The 19665-nt window shown below is 41.8% G+C and overlaps 1 protein-coding gene across 1 annotated transcript in view; it reads left to right on the top strand.

Annotated features, from left to right (window-relative positions):
* RGS7 (regulator of G protein signaling 7) overlaps positions 1-19665 on the top strand; it is a 522791-nt gene that overhangs the window by 406199 nt on the left and 96927 nt on the right. Inside the window, exons 5-6 of the mRNA XM_074988640.1 lie at positions 2758-2864; positions 17118-17169. Of these exons, the coding sequence (XP_074844741.1) occupies positions 2758-2864; positions 17118-17169 (159 nt within the window). The remainder of the gene's footprint in view (positions 1-2757; positions 2865-17117; positions 17170-19665) is intronic.

A 19665-nucleotide genomic window follows, 5' to 3' on the forward strand; every position in this document is an offset into this window, starting at 1 on the left:
AGAGGGATAACACTGCTAATGGAAGTGCCAGGTTTTGTCGACAAACTGTCAGCAAAGCATATTTTGCATGTAGATGCTGTGCAGGTTTCTTCCAACAAAAGCCCTTTTTTGCCAAAAAACTCCAGTCATGTAGACATAGCCATAGTGTAAGAACAAGGGTGTTAAAATTAAGAAAATCGATTTACAAAGAATTACAGTGGATGGGCTTCACAAATAACAAGTGGTCCAGCAGCACCTTAAAGAACAACAGACTTATTTATTAGGCAATGAGCTTTTGTGGGTATCATTTCCTCAGATTATTTTTGTCGTTTTCTAAAATAACTTCAGGCACTCATAGGAAAAAGATGTACAATTTAAAGGCTTATAAATATATGTGACTACTAAGAATACCTGCAGTTACATAAGGCAGGGTTACCTTCATGTGGCTACAAAAGATTATGTTTCAGGGTAGTACTGGGGGTAAAGAAAATTTCTTTCATGACATGTTGTTCCAATGTCTGTTATGATGGGTTGGTTCTTTTCCCTGAAGAATCTGGAACTGCCAGAGACCTGGGGTGCTGTGCTAAATTAATCATTTGTCTGATCCAGGATGGCAACTGCTGTGCCAGCAAGACTTGGGGAGCAAAATGTGTTTGTCATGGAGGCGAGACAGAATTGGGGTTGTGGGTAGACAGGCTAAGTAATGAAATTGTCTATACGATTTCCCTCTTCCCAAAGGGGATTCTGAGGGTGGGTGACTTCAGGGAACCTAAAAATTGCCTCCTGAAAAATTTAAAATATTCACAATGTGCAGACTTGGGAGCAAACAGTTAAAAAATTGCATGTGTTGCTGGTGAAATATGGATGAGACAAGAGGACTGTGCATGCTTCATTCTTATTGTCAAGAATAACACAAGAAATTGCCAAAGAGCATGATATTAACCCATCCTTGTCACAATACCTTTTATAGCAAGGGCAAGAAACTACACACTGAATGGAATGCTTGTCCTCATGGTGACATGGTGGCTGTAATGTCCTACAATGCCAGAAATACTTGCTGGTGTTTCTGTGCTAAATTTCTACCTCCACAGGTTAGAGAAATTATCCTAGATAGATTCATGGTGAAAAACTGATGAATGGGATTTCAACCTGAGTAATTATGTGTTAAGAATTAGCAGTAATCTAGTCACCTTCTTTTAAAATGTGATTGAAACTTATTCGATATCTTCATCAACATTATAAATATTGGCACAGAGAATATGCTTATTAAAGTTTGCAGATGATACCAAGCTGGGAGGGATTGTGACTGGTTTGAAGGATAGGCTCATAATTCGAAATGGCCTGGACAAACTGGAGAAATTGTCTGAGATAAACAGGATGAAGTTTAGTAAGGAAAAATGGAAAGTACTCCACTTAGGAAAGAACAATCAGCTTCATACATACAGAATGGGAAATGACTGTCTAGGATGGAGTACTATGGAGAGAGATTTAGGGGTCATAGTGGACCACAAGCTAAATATGAGTCAACAGTGTGATGCTGTTGTAAAAAAGCAAACAAGATTCTGGGATGCAGTGAGTGTAGTGAGCAAGACATGAGAAGTCATTCTTTCATTCTACTCTGTGCTGATTAGGCCAAAGTTGTGTCCAATTCTGGGCACCACATTTCAAGAAAGATGTGGAGAAATTTGGTAAGTTCCAGAGAAGAGCAACAAGAATGATTAAAGTCCAAAGAACATGAGCTACGAGGAAAGACTGAAAGAACTGGGCTTGTTTAGTTTAAAAAAGAGAAGACTTAGAGGGGACATGATAGCGGTTGTTACATACCTTAAAGAGGGTTACAAGGTGGAGGGAGAAAAATTGTTCTCCTTGGCCTCTGAGGATAGGACAAGGAGCAATGGGCTTAAACTGTAGCAAGGGAGGTTGAGGTTAGATATTAGGAAAAACTTCCCAACTGTCAGGGTGGTTAAACACTGGAATAAATTACCTACGGAGGTTGTAGAATCTCCATCACTGGACATTTTTAAATGCAGGTTAGACAGACCTATCAGGGATGGTCCACACAGTGCTTGATCCTGCCGAGAAGTCAGGGAACTGGATTCAGTGACCTCTCGATGTCACTTCCAATTCTAATGTTCTAAGATTCTGTGATTCTATGATTCCAGAGCATGGTTTGGCTTGCAAAGTTATTTGGAGGAACTGCTGTAGAAAGAGTTTAGTCTTGTGGACCATAGAAACCTTGATAGAACTCAAATACTGTTGGTAAAACATCGTGGAGTAATTAGTGCAAACTCCGATACTGACCAATGGTAAAGTGTAAATATAAAACTATGCATAATACTTAACATTATATGTTAAAGCCATTCTAGAACACATTGTCTATCCTGAGGATATTAGGGATAGTTCTGATCACACACATGCAGCTGGTCAGAGCACCAATGTATACCAGTCCATGCTGTGTTAACATCATGTCATCTGCTAGACCTTTTCTCAAGGGCAGAGATAAACAATTCAATGGCAGAAATTCTCAGTGAAATAGATGGAGCAAGTGTAAAGGTAGTCACCAGGGAAGGCAGTGGTAATACAGAAGAGTTGTCAGTCATGAGAGATACAAATGAACTCCTTAAAAAGAGGAATAATTTTGGTACTATCTCTATGTTAAATAGAAAAAGAGCTGAGTGTTCAATAACGGAAGACAGGAAGAAATGCCACAGGAAAGACTCTTGTGATAAATACAGAAAAGGTTTCATTGTTTATTTTCTTTTCTTCCCCCTCAAACAGTGGAAGCTCTACATTTGGGGACATTAATGGCTGCCCATGGCTATTTCTTTCCGATCTCAGACCACGTTCTAACACTAAAGGATGATGGCACCTTTTACCGGTTCCAAGTAAGTAAACTTAAAATGTTCTTGAGATGCTTACATGAAGGTTTATATTGAAAGCAAGGTGCTATTTATTGCAACTGTAATCATACAGTCCTCTTTCAGTGATCTGGTTAATGCTGTCAATCATTTTCAACCTAAAATGCTCAGAGGACTAATTTCTGAAACTGTTAATAAATTAGAGACGTTAATGGCCATCGCAAATATGTACATAAAATTATATTGGGGTGGAAATCTCCCTTTATGATATAACAGCAACTATAATGGCTTGAAAAGTCTACAGATGCAATAAAGTTACATTCAGTACAATTCTGAATAGGGCCTTTCATTGTAAAGATCTAATGGAGTTCTGGGCTGTGGAATTAACACATTCTGGCTCTTTCGTCTCAGGCAACACTGTACAGTGAACAGTGCAGAGAGAATTTTTCCTCTTCTGAGGGGTGTACATGTGTCTCCTTTAGCAGCACATTATTCCTTATGACCTCATGTTTATAGTCAGAGCTTTTGCTTGGCTAGTTGGTTATACTGCAATACTCATGAAAAAAATGATCAGGGGTTACAGTGCAAATTAAGAGAATTCATCTCATTTTTATACATGTTTCTCATGGGTGTTTTTGTTTATTTTTGCGTACATATTTCTACAATTAGTTTTACATACAATGAGCAGCTTGAGGTCATGTTCTGTACATTGAGACAAATGTGATCCACTGCATTAACTGGATATCCTGGCATTAGCTAAATGTATTAGAAGAAAAAAAATATCTGATGGGATGGTAGTGTAGCATCCTCCAGACATTTAAGACTAGCACTTTACTGTAAAACCTCAGAGATGTGACCACCTTAGGGATTGAGGTTGTTTGTTACTTTGAAATGTTTGTAACTCTGAACAAAACATTATGGCTGTTCTTTTAAAAGCTTACAACTGAACATCAACTTAGTCCAGCTTTGACACCTTACTATTTAGAAGAAAAATGCTGCTTTCCCTTTATTTTGTTAGCAATTCATATTTATCACAGTACTGTACTGTATTTGCTTTTTAGTCCTTTTTTGGTCTCTGCTGCTGCCTGATTGCATACTTCTGGTTCCAAATGGCATGTGGGATAGGCTGATCAGTTTGTAATTCTGGGGCTCATAAATTTGAGCTTCTACTTTATTCTAGAAAAAGAAAATGCATTTCAAAGACACCTGAGGAAAACAGTGTCTTTCAAGCGTAGAAGAAAGATGACAACGTTGGAGAATAATCCTACCTTCAAATAATTTTCACCATTTGTGTTGTATGACACACCTCACCTTTTGACATTTTAGACTAATGTACTTCTGTTGTTGCTCTGCTGCCCTTTTTGGCAAATAGTGTGATCTTTGCACTGAATGACACAGCAACAAAAATGTAGTGTAGATTTATAACTACACACCTGCAATACTGTCAATGTAATATGCAAGAGCAGGAAGTAGCTTTGAGCAAGGATGGGGAGTTTTATTGCACACAATTGATTATTACAATACTCATACAATAAGCATTATTAATCTATTCATAGCCCATATTTGTAAAATATAAGGCTTCTATGACACAACAAGATCGGGGCAGAAAAAGATGGATTAGTATTAAATGAACCATGAGCCTTACCCTCCAAGAGTAGTTGCTCTAGCCAGGCTTTGCTGGGTATTTCAGGGAAAACTCAAGTGTTTAACATCTTTAATGCTTTGACATCGAGTACTCATATTTATAATGTGTATAATGCACCTCTTAACAGTCTTAGCCTTAACTGACAGGCCAATGAATAAATAAATAAACTAGTGACTCCATCTGTAAACATTTGGAAGGAACATGTAGTCAGTTTACAGCAGCTGAGGATCTGCCCTGTGTACTTATATATAAGACAGATAGATATTCACATGGCTCATGACATCTAAAGGTGCCCCTCAGTCCTCTGCTGTGGCTGTTGGACTCTTTGATGCCATGTGGTCACTCAGTTCTGCTGCTGCCTTGGAGATCTTTACTGGGGCATTCATTCATAACTGATGTCTTGTTTGCCCAGAGAAATTGTGCTACAATAATTAGTCCAGAATAGCTAAAGTAGTACAATCCCTTATCAGGGACACAATTATACTAGTATAATTCATGCTTTGATGATAAAGGGGTTAAGTTATACCAGTACCTGCCAGTGTTGTACTATTATAATTCAGTTATAACTATTCTGGTAAAAATATAACTGCTCTAACCTTAATTACATGAATATGAAACTGGTGTGTTACTCATGCTGTTAAATTAGGAAGGGGGAATGACCAATTCAGTTGGGAAAAGGTGAAATCATTTTACTTTATTTTTTACTTTTGGCAGGGGGAAGGGTGGAATAGCTGCCCGGGTACGTCAAAAACAGAATTATGTCTTGACAGAATTCAACAATTTTTAGAGTACTGTGATACCCAGAGGAAAAATATTTATAGTAGCCAATATCACAAAGTGCAGAATCCATCCCTGTAGAGACTCTACTAGTACAGAACAATAATTTGCCCTGCAGAAAATAGATTAGCTGTGGTTATGTACTGTGCACTTTTCTAGGTCTTAAAAAAGGTTCCAATCCATTTTTTTCTCTCTTGGTAGCGTAGTTATTTCCAGATATTTTTTTGTTAACTCCTCAGTAGAAATGGCTGAGAATATGAGTGGAGCTTCTGTTCCACTTGTTCAATTGCCCTGTTAGAAGCAGTTTCTATTACTGTTGTAGCCATCAGGAGGGCTGTAAAAATTATAACTGCCCCCAGCTTTTTAAAACAATGTGGGTATAAAAATAAGGGTTTCCAATCTGTGCCATTTTTAGAGGTATCAGCATAAATTATTTCAGGTTAGTTCACTTAATGTTATTGTTCAGAGGAGAAGATCTAAAATTCACCAGATAACAGCAAAATTTAATAGCAAACTAAAGTTTGACTAACCCTAACACAGCTTTTGAGGAATTAAATTTAATGATTCCCCTCATAGTCCCTGAGCATCAGGGCGTTTTTTTTTTTTTTTTTTACTATAGATCTAGCTGCACACTCAAAACCCACTCCCAACCTGTAAGAAAGTGGGTGAGAGGTGCAGCTGGCTAAGCAAGAGAGTGAAAAACAAGATCACAAGGTATGATTGCCTTTTCAAGCTGCAGAGCCATCCCAGGTCTCCTAACTTCACTGGCAAGCTGGTGAGATGTAGACCATCTACAAGTACCAATTTTGAATGAACTGCCACGAATGATTAGAAACACCACAAGTACTGAAAAAGTGTCTTGTGCATGAAGACCTTTCTTGGCACATCTGGCGCACACAATGTCTCAAAGTGCTCTCACAAAACAGAGACATTAACAGTGAACAAGAACCACACTGTTAACTGCCTATTTCTGGTATATAAAAGGCTTGACTGTTTTTTTTTTAAATTAAGGAAACAGTATGATATGTAACAATGGTAATAAAAGATATTTACTAGTTGTTACATTGCAATTTTCATTCATAGATCATGAAGTGCTCTATAAAACAACTAAAAGCAAAGTGTCTCCATTTTACAAATGATAAAAGACAGCCAGAACAACTTAAAATGCCTTGCCCAAGGTTATTGACAGAACCACAAATAAAATCCTGATCTCCTGAGTCCCAGTCCATTTCTTTTCCCACTTCATACAGTGCCTTCTGATGGCAAGTACTATCGTGAGAATGTCATCTGCAATAGAAAATCAATATATTTTCTCTAGGAGGAAGTTTATCCTAATGGGCAATTTTCATTGTACCACATCTGAGGTTGCAAGTTGAATGCTCATGACATATTTAACATTTTTCCTAAAACATTTTTGCACAGATAATCTCCTAAAAGTTTATATCATATTACACAATATATTGAAAACCTCTGTTTTAGTCTTCAACTTGTAAGGGATGATGTTGCCACTACTCTAATTAATAGCAAAACTGCTCCCTAAAAAGATGTAAGGCTAATATATGGGAAGGTGTCATAAGCAGCTTTTCAAAGGACGTACACATGTAGACTGAAAAATCAGAGTTAACATTACCTTTATGTTCTAGTTCCAGGCAGCCTTCTGACTGACATGAAGACCAGGTTTTCTCTCCCATGGGCATGCCTACTTATGCCTCCCTCATTCTGTGTATGAAGGAATTTTAAAGGCCATTGCTGTTACAAAGGACCCATAAACATAGCAGCTAACTTCATTGCTGCATTTCTGTCGATGTATGACAGTTTTTTCTTGAATGTATTTTTTGTCAGGCATCAGCCAAATTTTGATGACTTTGCTTTTCACATAATTTCCATCAGTAATAATTTTGTTAAAAATTAAATGAACATACATTTAACATTAACAAAACCCAAAACATTAATGTGGACATGCATCAGTAAGTTTTCCTCTGTTTGTCAAATATTCATCTATTCCTGTTGGTAAAACCTCAGGTTACGGTTTTAATAAGCTAAACTGAGTAAGACTTGCTATTTACTGCATGGAGTGGTGCTAGTAATTTTGTAGGTACTAAGACTGAGAATTTAAAATACTGTATTAATTAAATCTCTCTTTGTACATGAATTGCATGTAACAATATCACTTGAATGGGATTGAGTTCAATTCTTCTATGAAGCTGAAATACATTTTGTAGTCTTTCTTCATTTTTGTATAACCCAAGTAATATTCAAATGTTTTCATTTGCACATCACTTAAAATCACTTCATTCTGGGAGATTAGGCTTTGTGCTGCAAGCAGCAGCATTTATATAAGTGTAATGATGCTGAGGGTAAGTCTACACTAGGAAATTAGGTTGAATTAATTAAGGTCGATTTTCTAGTTTCCAATTTTGTAAAGTTGAGGGTGCATGTTCACATTGGTACATAAAGTTGATGGTGTGTGACCCCCGCATTAACACTGCCAAGTTTGACTTTGTCAGCAGTGCACTGTGGGTACCTATCCTACAGTTCCTGGTGCCCCATTTCATAGTGGGTTTCTGTCCCAGTGTGTGATGGGGTAAAAATGTGCCGCTGGTAGTTGTGGGTATGTGACCTTAGCATCCTAGAGTGTATTTCACCCCTCCCTTTCCCTTAGGAAACCAATGTGAAAAGTGTTTTTGCACCCTTTTTGCATATCTTTGCGGATGCCATTGCAAGGCTAGCATGGAACCCATTGCAGCTTAAAGCTGTTATGGCGAGTGTTATGAGCACCTCACACATTGTCCTGCAGTATGCTCAGAACCTCAGCAGCCATGAGAGTGATGAAGACTCCCAGGAGGAGACAGACATATACAAATAGGAAACACTGGAGAGGAGGAACAAGGAGATGCTGGCTGCACTCAATGCTTTTTATGCAGTGGAGCGCAAGTTCTGGAGTTGTGATAGAAGCTCAGACTGGTGAGATTGCATTGTTCTGCAGGTATGGGTTTTTAAGGTTTTTAAGTTCCAGCTTGACAAAGTTATGTCTGGGAAGATTTAGTTAGGGTTAATCCTTCTTTAGGCAGGGGCTGGACTAGATGACCTCCTAAGGTCCCTTCTAGCCCTAGGACTCTATGGTCCTATAGGACAAGCAGCAGTGCTACAAAACATCTACATGCATAAAAAGTTGTTTTCATGGAACTTTGCAAATTGCTCCCCCCCACCCCTCAGTCCTGAAGTGCTGTAATACCAAAATGAGATCGGCTCCGACAGTTCAGAAGCATGTGGCAATAGCTGCATGGTAGCCTGCAGCTCCAGACAACAACTGGTTGGTGTGCAATCAATTCAGAGCAGGCAAATTTATAGTGGGGACTGCTGTGATCCAGATAACCAAGGCAATCATTACAATTCTTCTGCGAAAGACAGCGACTCTGGGAAATGTGCAGGAATAGTAGAGGTTCTCTAACTACAATGGAGTGATACATGTAAAACACATCCCTATCTTGGCCCCAGACCAAGAAGGATCAACCTTAACTACATCATCCCAGTCATTACTATGTCAAGCCAGGACTTAAAAACCTCTAGGGAAGGAGATTCCACCACCTCTCTAGGCAATGCATTCCAGTGCTTCACCACCCTCCTGGTGAAATAACTTTTCCTAATATCCAAGGTACACCTCTCCCTCTGTAACTTCAGACAATTCCTCCTTATTCTGCCATCTGTCACCACTGAGAACAGTCTCTTTCCATTATGTTTAGAGCCCCCTTTCAGGAAGTTGAAGGCTGCTATCAAATCATCCCTCAGTCTTCTCTTCTGTAAACTAAATAAGCCCAGATCTCTCAGCCTCTCCTCATAGGTCATGTGCTCCAGCCCCCTAATCATTTTCATAGTCCTCTGCTGACCCTGCTCCAATGCATCTACATTCTTTCTATACTGGAAGGGGGACAAAATTGGACAGAGTACTCCAGCTGTGGCCTCATCAGTGCCGAGTTGAGGGGAATAATCTTCGGGAAATGCTTTTCCTAATGCACCCCAATATGCTGTTAGCCTTCTTGGCTACCAGGTCACACTGTTGACTCATATCCAGCTTTTCATCCACCACAATCTCCAGGTCTTTTTTGGCTGCACTGCTACTTACCCAGTCAGTCCCCAGCCTGCACCAGTGCTTGGGATTCTTCCATCCCAGGTGCAGGACTCTGCATTTCTCCTTGCTGAACCTCATCACATTTCTTTTGGCCCAATCCTCCAATTTGTCTAGGTTACTCTGGATCCTATCCCTGCCCTCCAATTTATCTACCTGTGCCCCTATCTTAATGTCATCTGCAAATTTGCTGAGGGTGCAATCCATCCCTTCATCCAGGTCATTAATTTTGAACAGTACTAACCCTAGAACCAATCCGTGGGGCACTCCAGCTGAACTTTGGGGAATTCCATTTTGCCATCACATGTGGTAGAATGTCAGCCTTCTGCTCTTGGAAGTGTCTGTGGAAGTGGAATGCAAGGCTGCCCTTGACTCCCCACCCCCACATTCTGGGGTGCCAGGGAGAGGATATTAGGGAAGATGGTGAGGAGGATATGTGGTGGTCCGTGGGTTGCAGTAGGGTGCTGTGCTCCTGTACCAGGGACCACAGGAGCTCTGTTTGCTGCCTTATCTTCTGCAACATCTCCCTCTGGGTCTCCAGGTCACACTCTGTGTGCTCTCTTCTTGCTTTCTGCTCTCCTCTGCTATCCTTTCCTCACAATCATCTCAATTCTCCTGCAGCATGGTTCTCCACAAACATAACTGTTCCCTCTCCCTGTGGGTGGCTTCCATGTGCTCCATGAACATATCTTCCCATGTTCATTTTCTCCTGCAGATCGATGCCAGTCTCACAGCTGGAGGCGGGGTAGGGGGTGGGGGGAGGGTCAAGCATTGATGAGAGACAGCTGTTGAGCACAGTGCAACAAACCATAAGTGAAGGCCAGACATTAAGAAGGTACGTTTACTGTAGATAAGTTTAACAACACACAAAGTTTTCTCATGAATGAACCTCTGTGAAAGACAGTAGGCATGTATTCCCTGCAAGGACAAATTTGGGGTAAGTGTCTTATGTACAGCAGGGCACTTAAAGGGTCCTCTGTACTGCACAGAGATCTTAAGGGACCTGCTTGATATGGTTCACTTCCAGCCATGGGAAGGCACATGTATTGGGCACAGTCATTTTGCTTGTACATTCTTATACATTTTTAATAGCAGAAAGGGCCTGCATATCGACTGCTGTGGTTTAATTTAATATGAATATGTAATCCTGACTGGACAATATAAACTTTCTTACCGAGAGCCACTTTTTTACATGTGGTCATAATGATCTTATAGAGACACTCTGCTCTGTACAATCCAATGAACAGAAATGGCTGCTTTAGGGATACATAGTTACAAACACATTTAGACCAAATGCTCCTAAAATTATAGTGAGGTATACTGGCAACATTATTTCTGCCTATTCTGGTAATCTCCTTTTGTTTTCCCCAAACAGTTCCATCACCCACCTTCTTTCCAGCTATAAATAGAATCTTGTGGAAAAGTAGCAAATTGGGAATATTTGTAACTCAGTCATTGCAAACCATTTGGCAGCCCCTCATCAGGCAAAATGAAATTTCTAACTAATTACAGTATCATCAGGTTTTCAACTATCCACTAAAAAAAGTTAATATATAACATACTCTTCTCTATGAAAATGGCTATGGGATAAATTTCTTATACTGCAGTGTTTCTGTACATCTCCCAAACAAAGCTTTCATCTGCCTAAAAAATGTAGCACAAGAAGTGGGGTCACCTGGGGCTTTTAATGTGTGTACCCCAAGATTATTAGCTGATACTGTGAGATACACTTCAGATAATTCTACTGTTCTAGATGATTGAGATGTGCAAAATAATGAGATCAAAATTCTACCATTGCAAGTGTGCCCTGGATTTCAGTTAAATGCATTTGGAAACCACAGTTCATACACAAAGACCACAAACATACACAGCAACTCTGCACAGCTCTGGGACGTGGAAGCTACTCTCTTCTTTCTCATACACACACAGAATGAATCCCAGTTCTCACATCCATTCCAGTCTACAATAAGCCCTGGGATTTCTTGTTTCTTGTGTCTGTGTGCCTGGCCCTCTCCTTTGTTCTTTCCCCCTTGGAAAAGTTAAACCCTTTTCCTAAGTCTTCAGGGTTCATATCTTTCCTCCTCTCCAGATTCTTCATGGTCCATTATTTTACACAGTCTTTAAAAACTGAGAAAGGAAGGAGAAGTGTGTAAATTAAATACTTGCACTGCAGAAATGGAATAAGGCATGTTTGAGATAAGATAAGGCCGTTAGTGTCCATGTGATAAAAGGTCAATGGTACTGCTCTGTCTGGGAGAGCTGTTCGTTGGGTAAGAGAGAGAAGCTGTGTCATATGGCTACACATTTCTAGTTCCACTCAAGGGATTGCTGGGTGATATCCGTGTTAGCTTATTTTGATACAGCTTTAGGGCTAACTTCAGACTCCTGCATTTGTAATCATGAGGACTGGGAAGGTGTGTGCCATTAGAGTGGCATGCCTGAAGCCAGTTTGTCCATGCGTGGATAAAGCAGACACAATGCTACCAAATACCTTGTGGAAGCATATTTATTAGTGGTTCCTGCTGCATCTCTTCAGAAAGATACAGCATATGTTTCTGCTAATTTAGGTACAGATTATGCATGGATTTTTGTGTGGGAGTTCATGGCTGTTTACCTCCATGCATGGAAGTGCTATGATAAAGGCTTGCTCTGAGCCTTTCCCCAGTTCAGGCTGCCATCATTTAAGATTATCATTTAATAATCAGAACCTGGCAAGATGAAACTCAGTTTATGTAATGATTTGTAATGTAAATTAACATCAGAGCTCTAGAACTGAGAATACTAACTAATTATTGATGGTAGACAATTGGAAAGTATGTCTTGTGAAATATTTCAGTCATTTTAATTCTACAGATGGAATGATTTTTCATTTCTTATGGATATTTCATGAACATTTTTATCATACATTTTCAGTTGTGAGTATATTTTTGTGGGACATTCTTTCATTTGATTTTTCATTTTTTATTTCACCCCCCTTTTTTACCTTCACCACCTTTTCTCTTGTTGTTTTCCCTTGTGCCACTGAAAAGATGTGGATGAGTGGAAGAATGTGGAAAAACAGAGCGAAGGGAGGGAAATAAAAAGAAAACAAACACAAAAAAATCCAAGCATGAAAAAATTATATTTTCATTCTCCTGTTTCATCAGGAGAAAAACTCAAAATGAAATGTGTGAAAAATTCTCATTTAGATGAATAGTCATTATTAGCAAAAAAGATCTTTCATTTCAATATCATCTGATGATACATGGGGCAATATTGATGGGTCCTGAGGTCATTAAAACAAATTTGTTCTGTTGTGCAGCCATTGAAGATGATGGCTGCAAATATAAAGTAAAACTAAGAGAAATCCCAAAGACTTTCTGTTGGTTCCCTAAATTGCAGGCTCAAACCAACACCAATACTTGAGCTCAAGATGCTTGAGCTGTCTATTTTTTTTCATTGAACAAGATTTATTATTGAAATATAGCCTCTTTTAATCTTTTTTTCATTTTGAGAAAAATTGCCAACAATAGCCATTATTTTCATTTCATACAAAATGTTAGTAACTCTTAAGGACACATTCCCTGACAATGTAAACACACTGGCTAAAGTTACACCAGCGAGTTTTGCAGACAAACCCCCAGTTTTGTTGACAAAATTGGTGGAATGTGCAAAATGTATTTTGTCAACAGTTTGTCAACAAAACTCATCACTTTTGCTGGCAGTGTTCTGCCTCTCATCCATGAGGCACAATGCTGCTGTCAAAAGACTGTCCACAAAAAGGCTGTGTGGCTGCTCTGGGAGGCCTTCTTTGGACAGACAGGGCACCCTGAACAATGGGCGGGCCTGTCTGATGTGCTTCTGGATTCCTGTTTTGTGAAAAATCAGCCAGGCATTCTGGCTGCTCTGCTGACAGAGCTGAGTGTTTTTCCAATTGGCTTTTGTGTGTGGCCACACTCTGTCAACAGAAATTTTTCAGGAAATCCCTTCTGACAGTGACTTCTGTCGACAGAGTGCTGTAGTGCAACTGCAGCCAATGCTATTGAAATAGAAAAATAGTTTGCAATAAAAGAAAAATGAAAAAAAAAACCAAGTAGCATTTTGGATAACGTTTTAATGGAAAAATAAAGAAAAGCTTTTGGAAGACCTTGACAGTAATGCAACCTTGAAATTTTGAATATTTTTGTGCAAATAGTCTGTCTTTTTTGACCAGCACTAATAAGTACTTACTAGGAGACTCCAAGAAACTGAACAAGTTCTGAAAGATCAAAGAGTGAATGGGCCATAAACAGTACACCCTTCTCACCTATAGGTTGTGTCTACACTAGAGAGTTTTGTTGATAAAACAAGCATTTTGTCAAAAAAACTCACAGAGCCTCTACACACAAAATGGATTTTGTCGACAATGCCTCGACAAAACTGAGCATTTTCTCTGCCTGCATTATCCTTCTCTGCATTGAGCAATAATGCTTCTGCTGACAGATTACTGTCACCAAAACTAGAGTGTAGACGCTCTGGGGGCACTTTTGTCAACAGAGAGGTACCTCCATGGCACCGGCTAGCTGGTGGAAGGGTCCTGTTTCACACATACAGAATGGGAGAGACTGTCTAGGAACGACTACAGCAGAAAGGGATCTAGGGATTATAGTGGACCACAAGCTAAGTATGAGTCAAGAGTGTGATGCTGTTGCAAAAAAAGCAAACATGATTCTGGGATGCATTAACAGGTGTGTTGAGAACAAGACACTAGAAGTCATTCTTCTGCTCTACTCTGCACTGGTTAGGCCTCAGCTGGAGTATTGTGTCCAGTTCTGGGCACTGCAGTTCAAACAAGATGTGGAAAAACTAGAGAGGGTCCAGAAACGAGCGACAAGAATGATTAAAGGTCTAGAGAATGTGACCTATGAAAAAAGGTTGAAATAATTGGGCTTGTTTAGTTTGGAAAAGAGAAGATTGAGGGGAGACATGATAGCGGTTTTCAGGTATCTAAAAGGGAGTCATAAGGAGGAAGGAGAAAACTTGTTCTTCTTGGTCTTTGAGGATAGAACAAGAGGCAATGGGCTTAAACTGCAGCAAGGGAGGTTTAGGTTGGACATTAGGAAAAAGTTCCTAAGTGTCAGGGTGGTCAGACAGTGGAATACATTGCCAAGGGAGGTTGTGGAATCTCCATCACTGGTGATATTTAAGAACAGGTTAGATAGATGTCTGTCAGGGATGATTTCGATAGTACTTGGTCCTGCCATTTGGGCAGGGGGCCGGACTCGATGGCCTCTCGAGGTCCCTTCCAGTCCTAGTGTTCTATGATTCTGTGATTCTATGGTCTCTCACTCGGAAACAGGGCTCAATGCTCTGGTCCTCCAGCTACCATTAAAAGGTACTGGGAGCCCAGGAAGCCTTATTAGTAGAAAGTTGACAGCATGGAAGCAGCCTAGGGTTCATGATGTCTGCAGCCACACCTCAGCAGCCACTTCTTGACCTGGAAACCCACTCCCCCCACATCCTCCAGGAACCCCTTTGAGCAACTGCAGGACACACCCTGGTCTCCAAAGAAGTGGGCACCCTCCTAGTCCAGGGCAGAACTGAAGAACCTCCTGGCCTTCTAGGAGGATGAGGATGTCCTCCTGGATCCAGCAGCCAAGCACCGCAATGCCCTGGGGTATGCCCAACAAGCAGCAGCCCTGGTGGATCATGGCCACTCCTCCCACACCCTGGAGCAGGGGCAAGCTAAAGTGAAGGATTTTCACCAAGGGTACATGGGGTCTCAGGATGCAAGGCAGCTACTGGGGACAGGGACAGCAACCTGCCCCTATTATGCTAAGCTATACCAGCTCCTGGGGGGCAAGGATGGCCACCCCCTACACCGCCCCCCTTGACACCATGGATGAGCCCTGCCCCCACTCCAGCAGGAGCCAGAACCAGGGCAGACCACCACCCCGAAGCCTCAGGGGGAGCTGGACTCTGACCCTGACTTGAGCCAGAGGACCCTGAAAATTGCCCTGGACTCATGGCCCCTCAAGCAAGATGATGTCTAGGGAGTCTCCAGACCTGTTCAGGGGACCGTCAGGTGAGTACCACAATGGCACACACCTTGGGGCAGGAGGATGGCTGCCCCTGCCATGGCTGAGCACTGGTCAGCCACCTGGGCAGCACCCACTGCAGCGGACAGCACCATGGGCCATGCATGTGTGTGTTGGGAGGGCCGCCCTGTGCCCAGCTTGCTCACCACCTATGCGGGGACCCCTGCATGTTCAGGCACCCTCTGGGCTGGTAGACCATGGGGCGGCAGGTCAGGGGAATCAAAGCAGTCATCCCAATCCTGTGCAGTCAGGTCTGCCATGCAGGGCACACACACCTGTGCTCCTGGGAAATCCCTGTCCAGTGTCTTGGGGTCTCAGGCCACTGCTCACAGCACGTGAGGGGCAGGCCTAGGAGGCTGTGTTACAAGAAGGACTCACCATGTTCCTTTTTCTCCTTACAGCTGCAGCATCAGAGGGAGGAGCACCCTTGCAGAAGCCACTGATGCCAAAGGCACGAGGGAACTCTGCATTTGCAGGGCTCGCCGCCGGGTGGCCGATGATGCCCTGCGGGCATACATGGCTAACATATGGTGTCAAAATGAACTTATGGTGGTGGGTGTGGCTTGAGGAGGCCTGGCATGCATGGGAGCCTTCTGTTCCCCACCACCTGGCCACTCTCTGGACAGTGGGAGGGACAGCACGGCCCCTGGTGATGAGACTCCCTCCTCGCCCCCCGACCACATCCCCAGGTTCCCCCATGGCAGTATCTCTCCCCCTACCCCGTGCAAGGCCTGAGGACCAGTAGTGCCTTACCTCCATATGCACAGCCCTGATGGTGGACCTGCCCACCGCAAACTGATTCCCAACCAAGTGGTAGCTGTCCATGGTGGCAAGCTTCCATAATGCGATGGCCGTTCATTGCTCAACAAGGATGGTGGGCTGCAGCTGGGTGTCCTCCCGGTGGAGAGCGGGGGCAAGCCAGTTGTAGAGCTCCAGGAATGCTGCCTTGCTCATCCTAAAGTTCTGCTCCCACCACTGGTTGTACCACTCGCCCATGACAAGGCGGTCCCACCAGTCAGCACTGCTCATGTAACACTACACCCGCCTGATGATCTCGGGATGGCAGGCAAGGGGGCGCACCTAAGGCACCATGTTTGGAGGCCCTGGCGGTGGGGTGACATACAGGCAGCCACAGCAGGTGGACAACAACTGCTGCAAGGATCAGCAGTAGCTGTTGCAGCTGTTCCAAAGTCCAGGACATGAACAGGGACTGCTCTGGCTCCATGATATGCAGCACAGCACAGGCTCTCTTGGCCCTTGGCCTTCATGTGCTCTCTGTCCCTCATGGAAATTGCAAAGCCTCAGTGTGCAGGGGGCAACTGTTTTTTGCAGGGTGGCTTTAAGGGCACACTGGGCTGGCAGTCCTGGAAAGGTCGGTCTGAGTATGTTCTAGGGGCAGGTAGGCATGGCTTGTACTTGTTTTGTAGTTCCTAAATAATAATAATGCTTCATTCTTCTTGGCTTCTATTTGAGCACACTGCACAAATACCACAAATAAATATACAAAGTAATCTGCCATATTGATGCCTATTTTAAAATTACTGGATTTACAAGACAGTGGATTTCCCAGGAAAACAAATAATCTTTACAAAACAGTGTCAGTCTAGGAATTGTATAACACTTGTCTAACCTGAATACCCTGCTTTTCTGTTTTGTTTTGTTTTGTTTTTCTATAGACACCCTATTTTTGGCCATCAAATTGCTGGGAGCCGGAAAATACAGATTATGGTCAGTGCGGATATCTATTCTCTTTCTATCAGAAGTTTTGTATGTATAAAAATGTGATTACAGTCTGTCTTGTTTAACCACCCCTCCATTAAAAACATTGTTGGTGTTTTGGTCAGCTCCAGTTCAAGAACTCCTGATGCTTAGCTCGAGGTTGGCTTTGATTTTACAAAGTTTATTAAGGTAGAGGTCAAGTATGAACTTGATCTGGGAATACATAGAGAGCATTACATTGCTGCGCAGGCTGTAAATACAGTGACAAAATATAAATGAAGCATAAGGTACTTTAAAGATAGTGAGTCTGCCATGTGTATGAAATTCAAATTTAGTTATCAGATAGGGTTTACCACTCAGTTTCCCATTTTTAGCATAGGAGGACCTGAGGCAAGATTTTAAAGGCAGTTAGAAACCTGTGTTGTGGAGTGCTGAGTTTTTAATTATTTTCCGTGCTATCTTAACCCTTCTGCTCATCAGGGTCTAACACCATGCATGGCCTGGAAAAGAAACTGAATTTTTTTGATGAATGTACAGCAATGATTTAAGCAAACAGATGGAATTGTAGTGCACATAATTGGCTCACACCAAGCTACAACAGCGATCAAGAAATCAGTTTTCAAAGATTTTCATTCTCAGATGTGCAGCGGTTCATTCTTGTACCTTAGGGCACATACATTTTTAGCCATTTATTTGAATCCTGTAAGAGTTCTGCATTCAAGAGGGTGACTGAGTTAGAAATTGAAAATCTAAGGGTCAGACCCTAGCATTAATACTCATGCCAAGAAGTAACTTCCTGACCCATTGATTACAGTGGCTCCAAAGGAGAACGTGTTCATTAAAAAATCAAAGAGCCCCAGGAATGTCCAAAGCATTATTTTTACTTAGTAGTCATTTACAAGCTGTGAATGTTTCTGGTGTTTCTGGAGGAAAGCTGCCATTTTCCTGCTTCTTTGTAACATCGGTCGTGTCTACACGTGCCCCAAACTTCGAAATGGCCACGCAAATGGCCATTTCGAAGTTTACTAATGAAGCGCTGAAATGCATATTCAGCACTTCGTTAGCATGCGGGCCGCCGCGGCACTTCGAAATTGACGCGCCCTGCCGCCGCGCATCTCGTCCAGACGGGGCTCCTTTTCAAAAGGACCCCGCCTACTTCGAAGTCCCCTTATTCCCATCAGCTCATGGGAATAAGGGGACTTTGAAGTAGGCAGGGTCCTTTCGAAAAGGAGCCCCGTCTGGACGAGACACACGGCGGCGAGGCGCATCAATTTCGAAGTGCCGCGGCGGCCCACATGCTAACAAAGTGCTGAATATGCATTTCAGCGCTTCATTAGTAAGCTTCAAAATGGCCATTTGCGTGGCCATTTCAAAGTTTGGGGCACGTGTAGACGTAGCCATCCAGTGTCTCTACCAATGAGTGCTCTCTCCACAAATTCCTCTTGGAACAGGAGAATGGTAATACTACATTAGCGCATTAGATGGTCTGATCTATCTCCAAATTTAGCCAGTAGCAGATTTTTGAGAGGAAGGTCTAAAACTCTCACAATGGACAGCTTTGCAATATAACTACTGGATAAGCTTCTCCCCAGTCCCATGCAGTTGTTAGTTGTTGTACAGCTTGAGGCTTAAGGGTTCATATTGCATGCATCAATTTCTATCCTAGCCAGTTTGGTTGCATATATTTTGTATAGTAGGAGTTCTGAATGCACACCACTTGCAATATTTTTTAACAAAGTACATGCTAATCAACAAGAATGAAATTCACCACTCTGCAGAAGACCCACAAAAGGCCTATGAACCCCTATAGTCCTATTTTCAGGGAAAAATAAGTCTTAAATAGGTTTCAGTGTCTTAAAGGCTTAGGGCATTTATAGTTCTCAAGAGGCCTTCTACAGAACGGTGAAATTCGCCTCGAATGCAAAAGGGGATGCTGCAGACTGTCACAGTAGTTCCTTTTTTTACTAGAAAATTATGTGTAGAAAATGCAGGTAAGTGCCAATAATAAACATATTTTAAAAATCAGAACTTACTTTATACCTATTGTGAGTGTCTAAAATCTCTGTGTGAGTGTTATTTCCTTTGTCACAGACTGAACCAGATCCCAAGGAGCCCTGAACATTTATACCTCCCCATAAAAATAGTGGAAGAGTTAGGCATCTTGTACCTCTGGGAAACAGTCCCTATCAAACATACAGAAAGGACACTTCCTCAATAACCTTTATCTCTCAGATTAATGATAGTGTAAAACAAGTGTGCTGGTGATTGATACAAATTTACATGCCTATGAAAATGTTATACAAATCTCTTAAAAAAAGGAAAACAGTTTCCCTTTTTAAATAAAGGCAGACACACCTCCCATTACTTACCCAGTGCTGTGCTGCTGCCAACAATAAAGAACAGTGGTAATAAAATAATTAACCTTAAGGCAGACATGAAATGAGGTTGAAATATCACATTTGTTCCTTCATTACCAAGCTAGCTCCAAAAAGAAATGCTCTTTTC

This window comes from Carettochelys insculpta, chromosome 3 (genome assembly GCF_033958435.1).
Source record: "Carettochelys insculpta isolate YL-2023 chromosome 3, ASM3395843v1, whole genome shotgun sequence".
Classification (NCBI taxonomy): Eukaryota; Metazoa; Chordata; order Testudines; family Carettochelyidae; genus Carettochelys; species Carettochelys insculpta.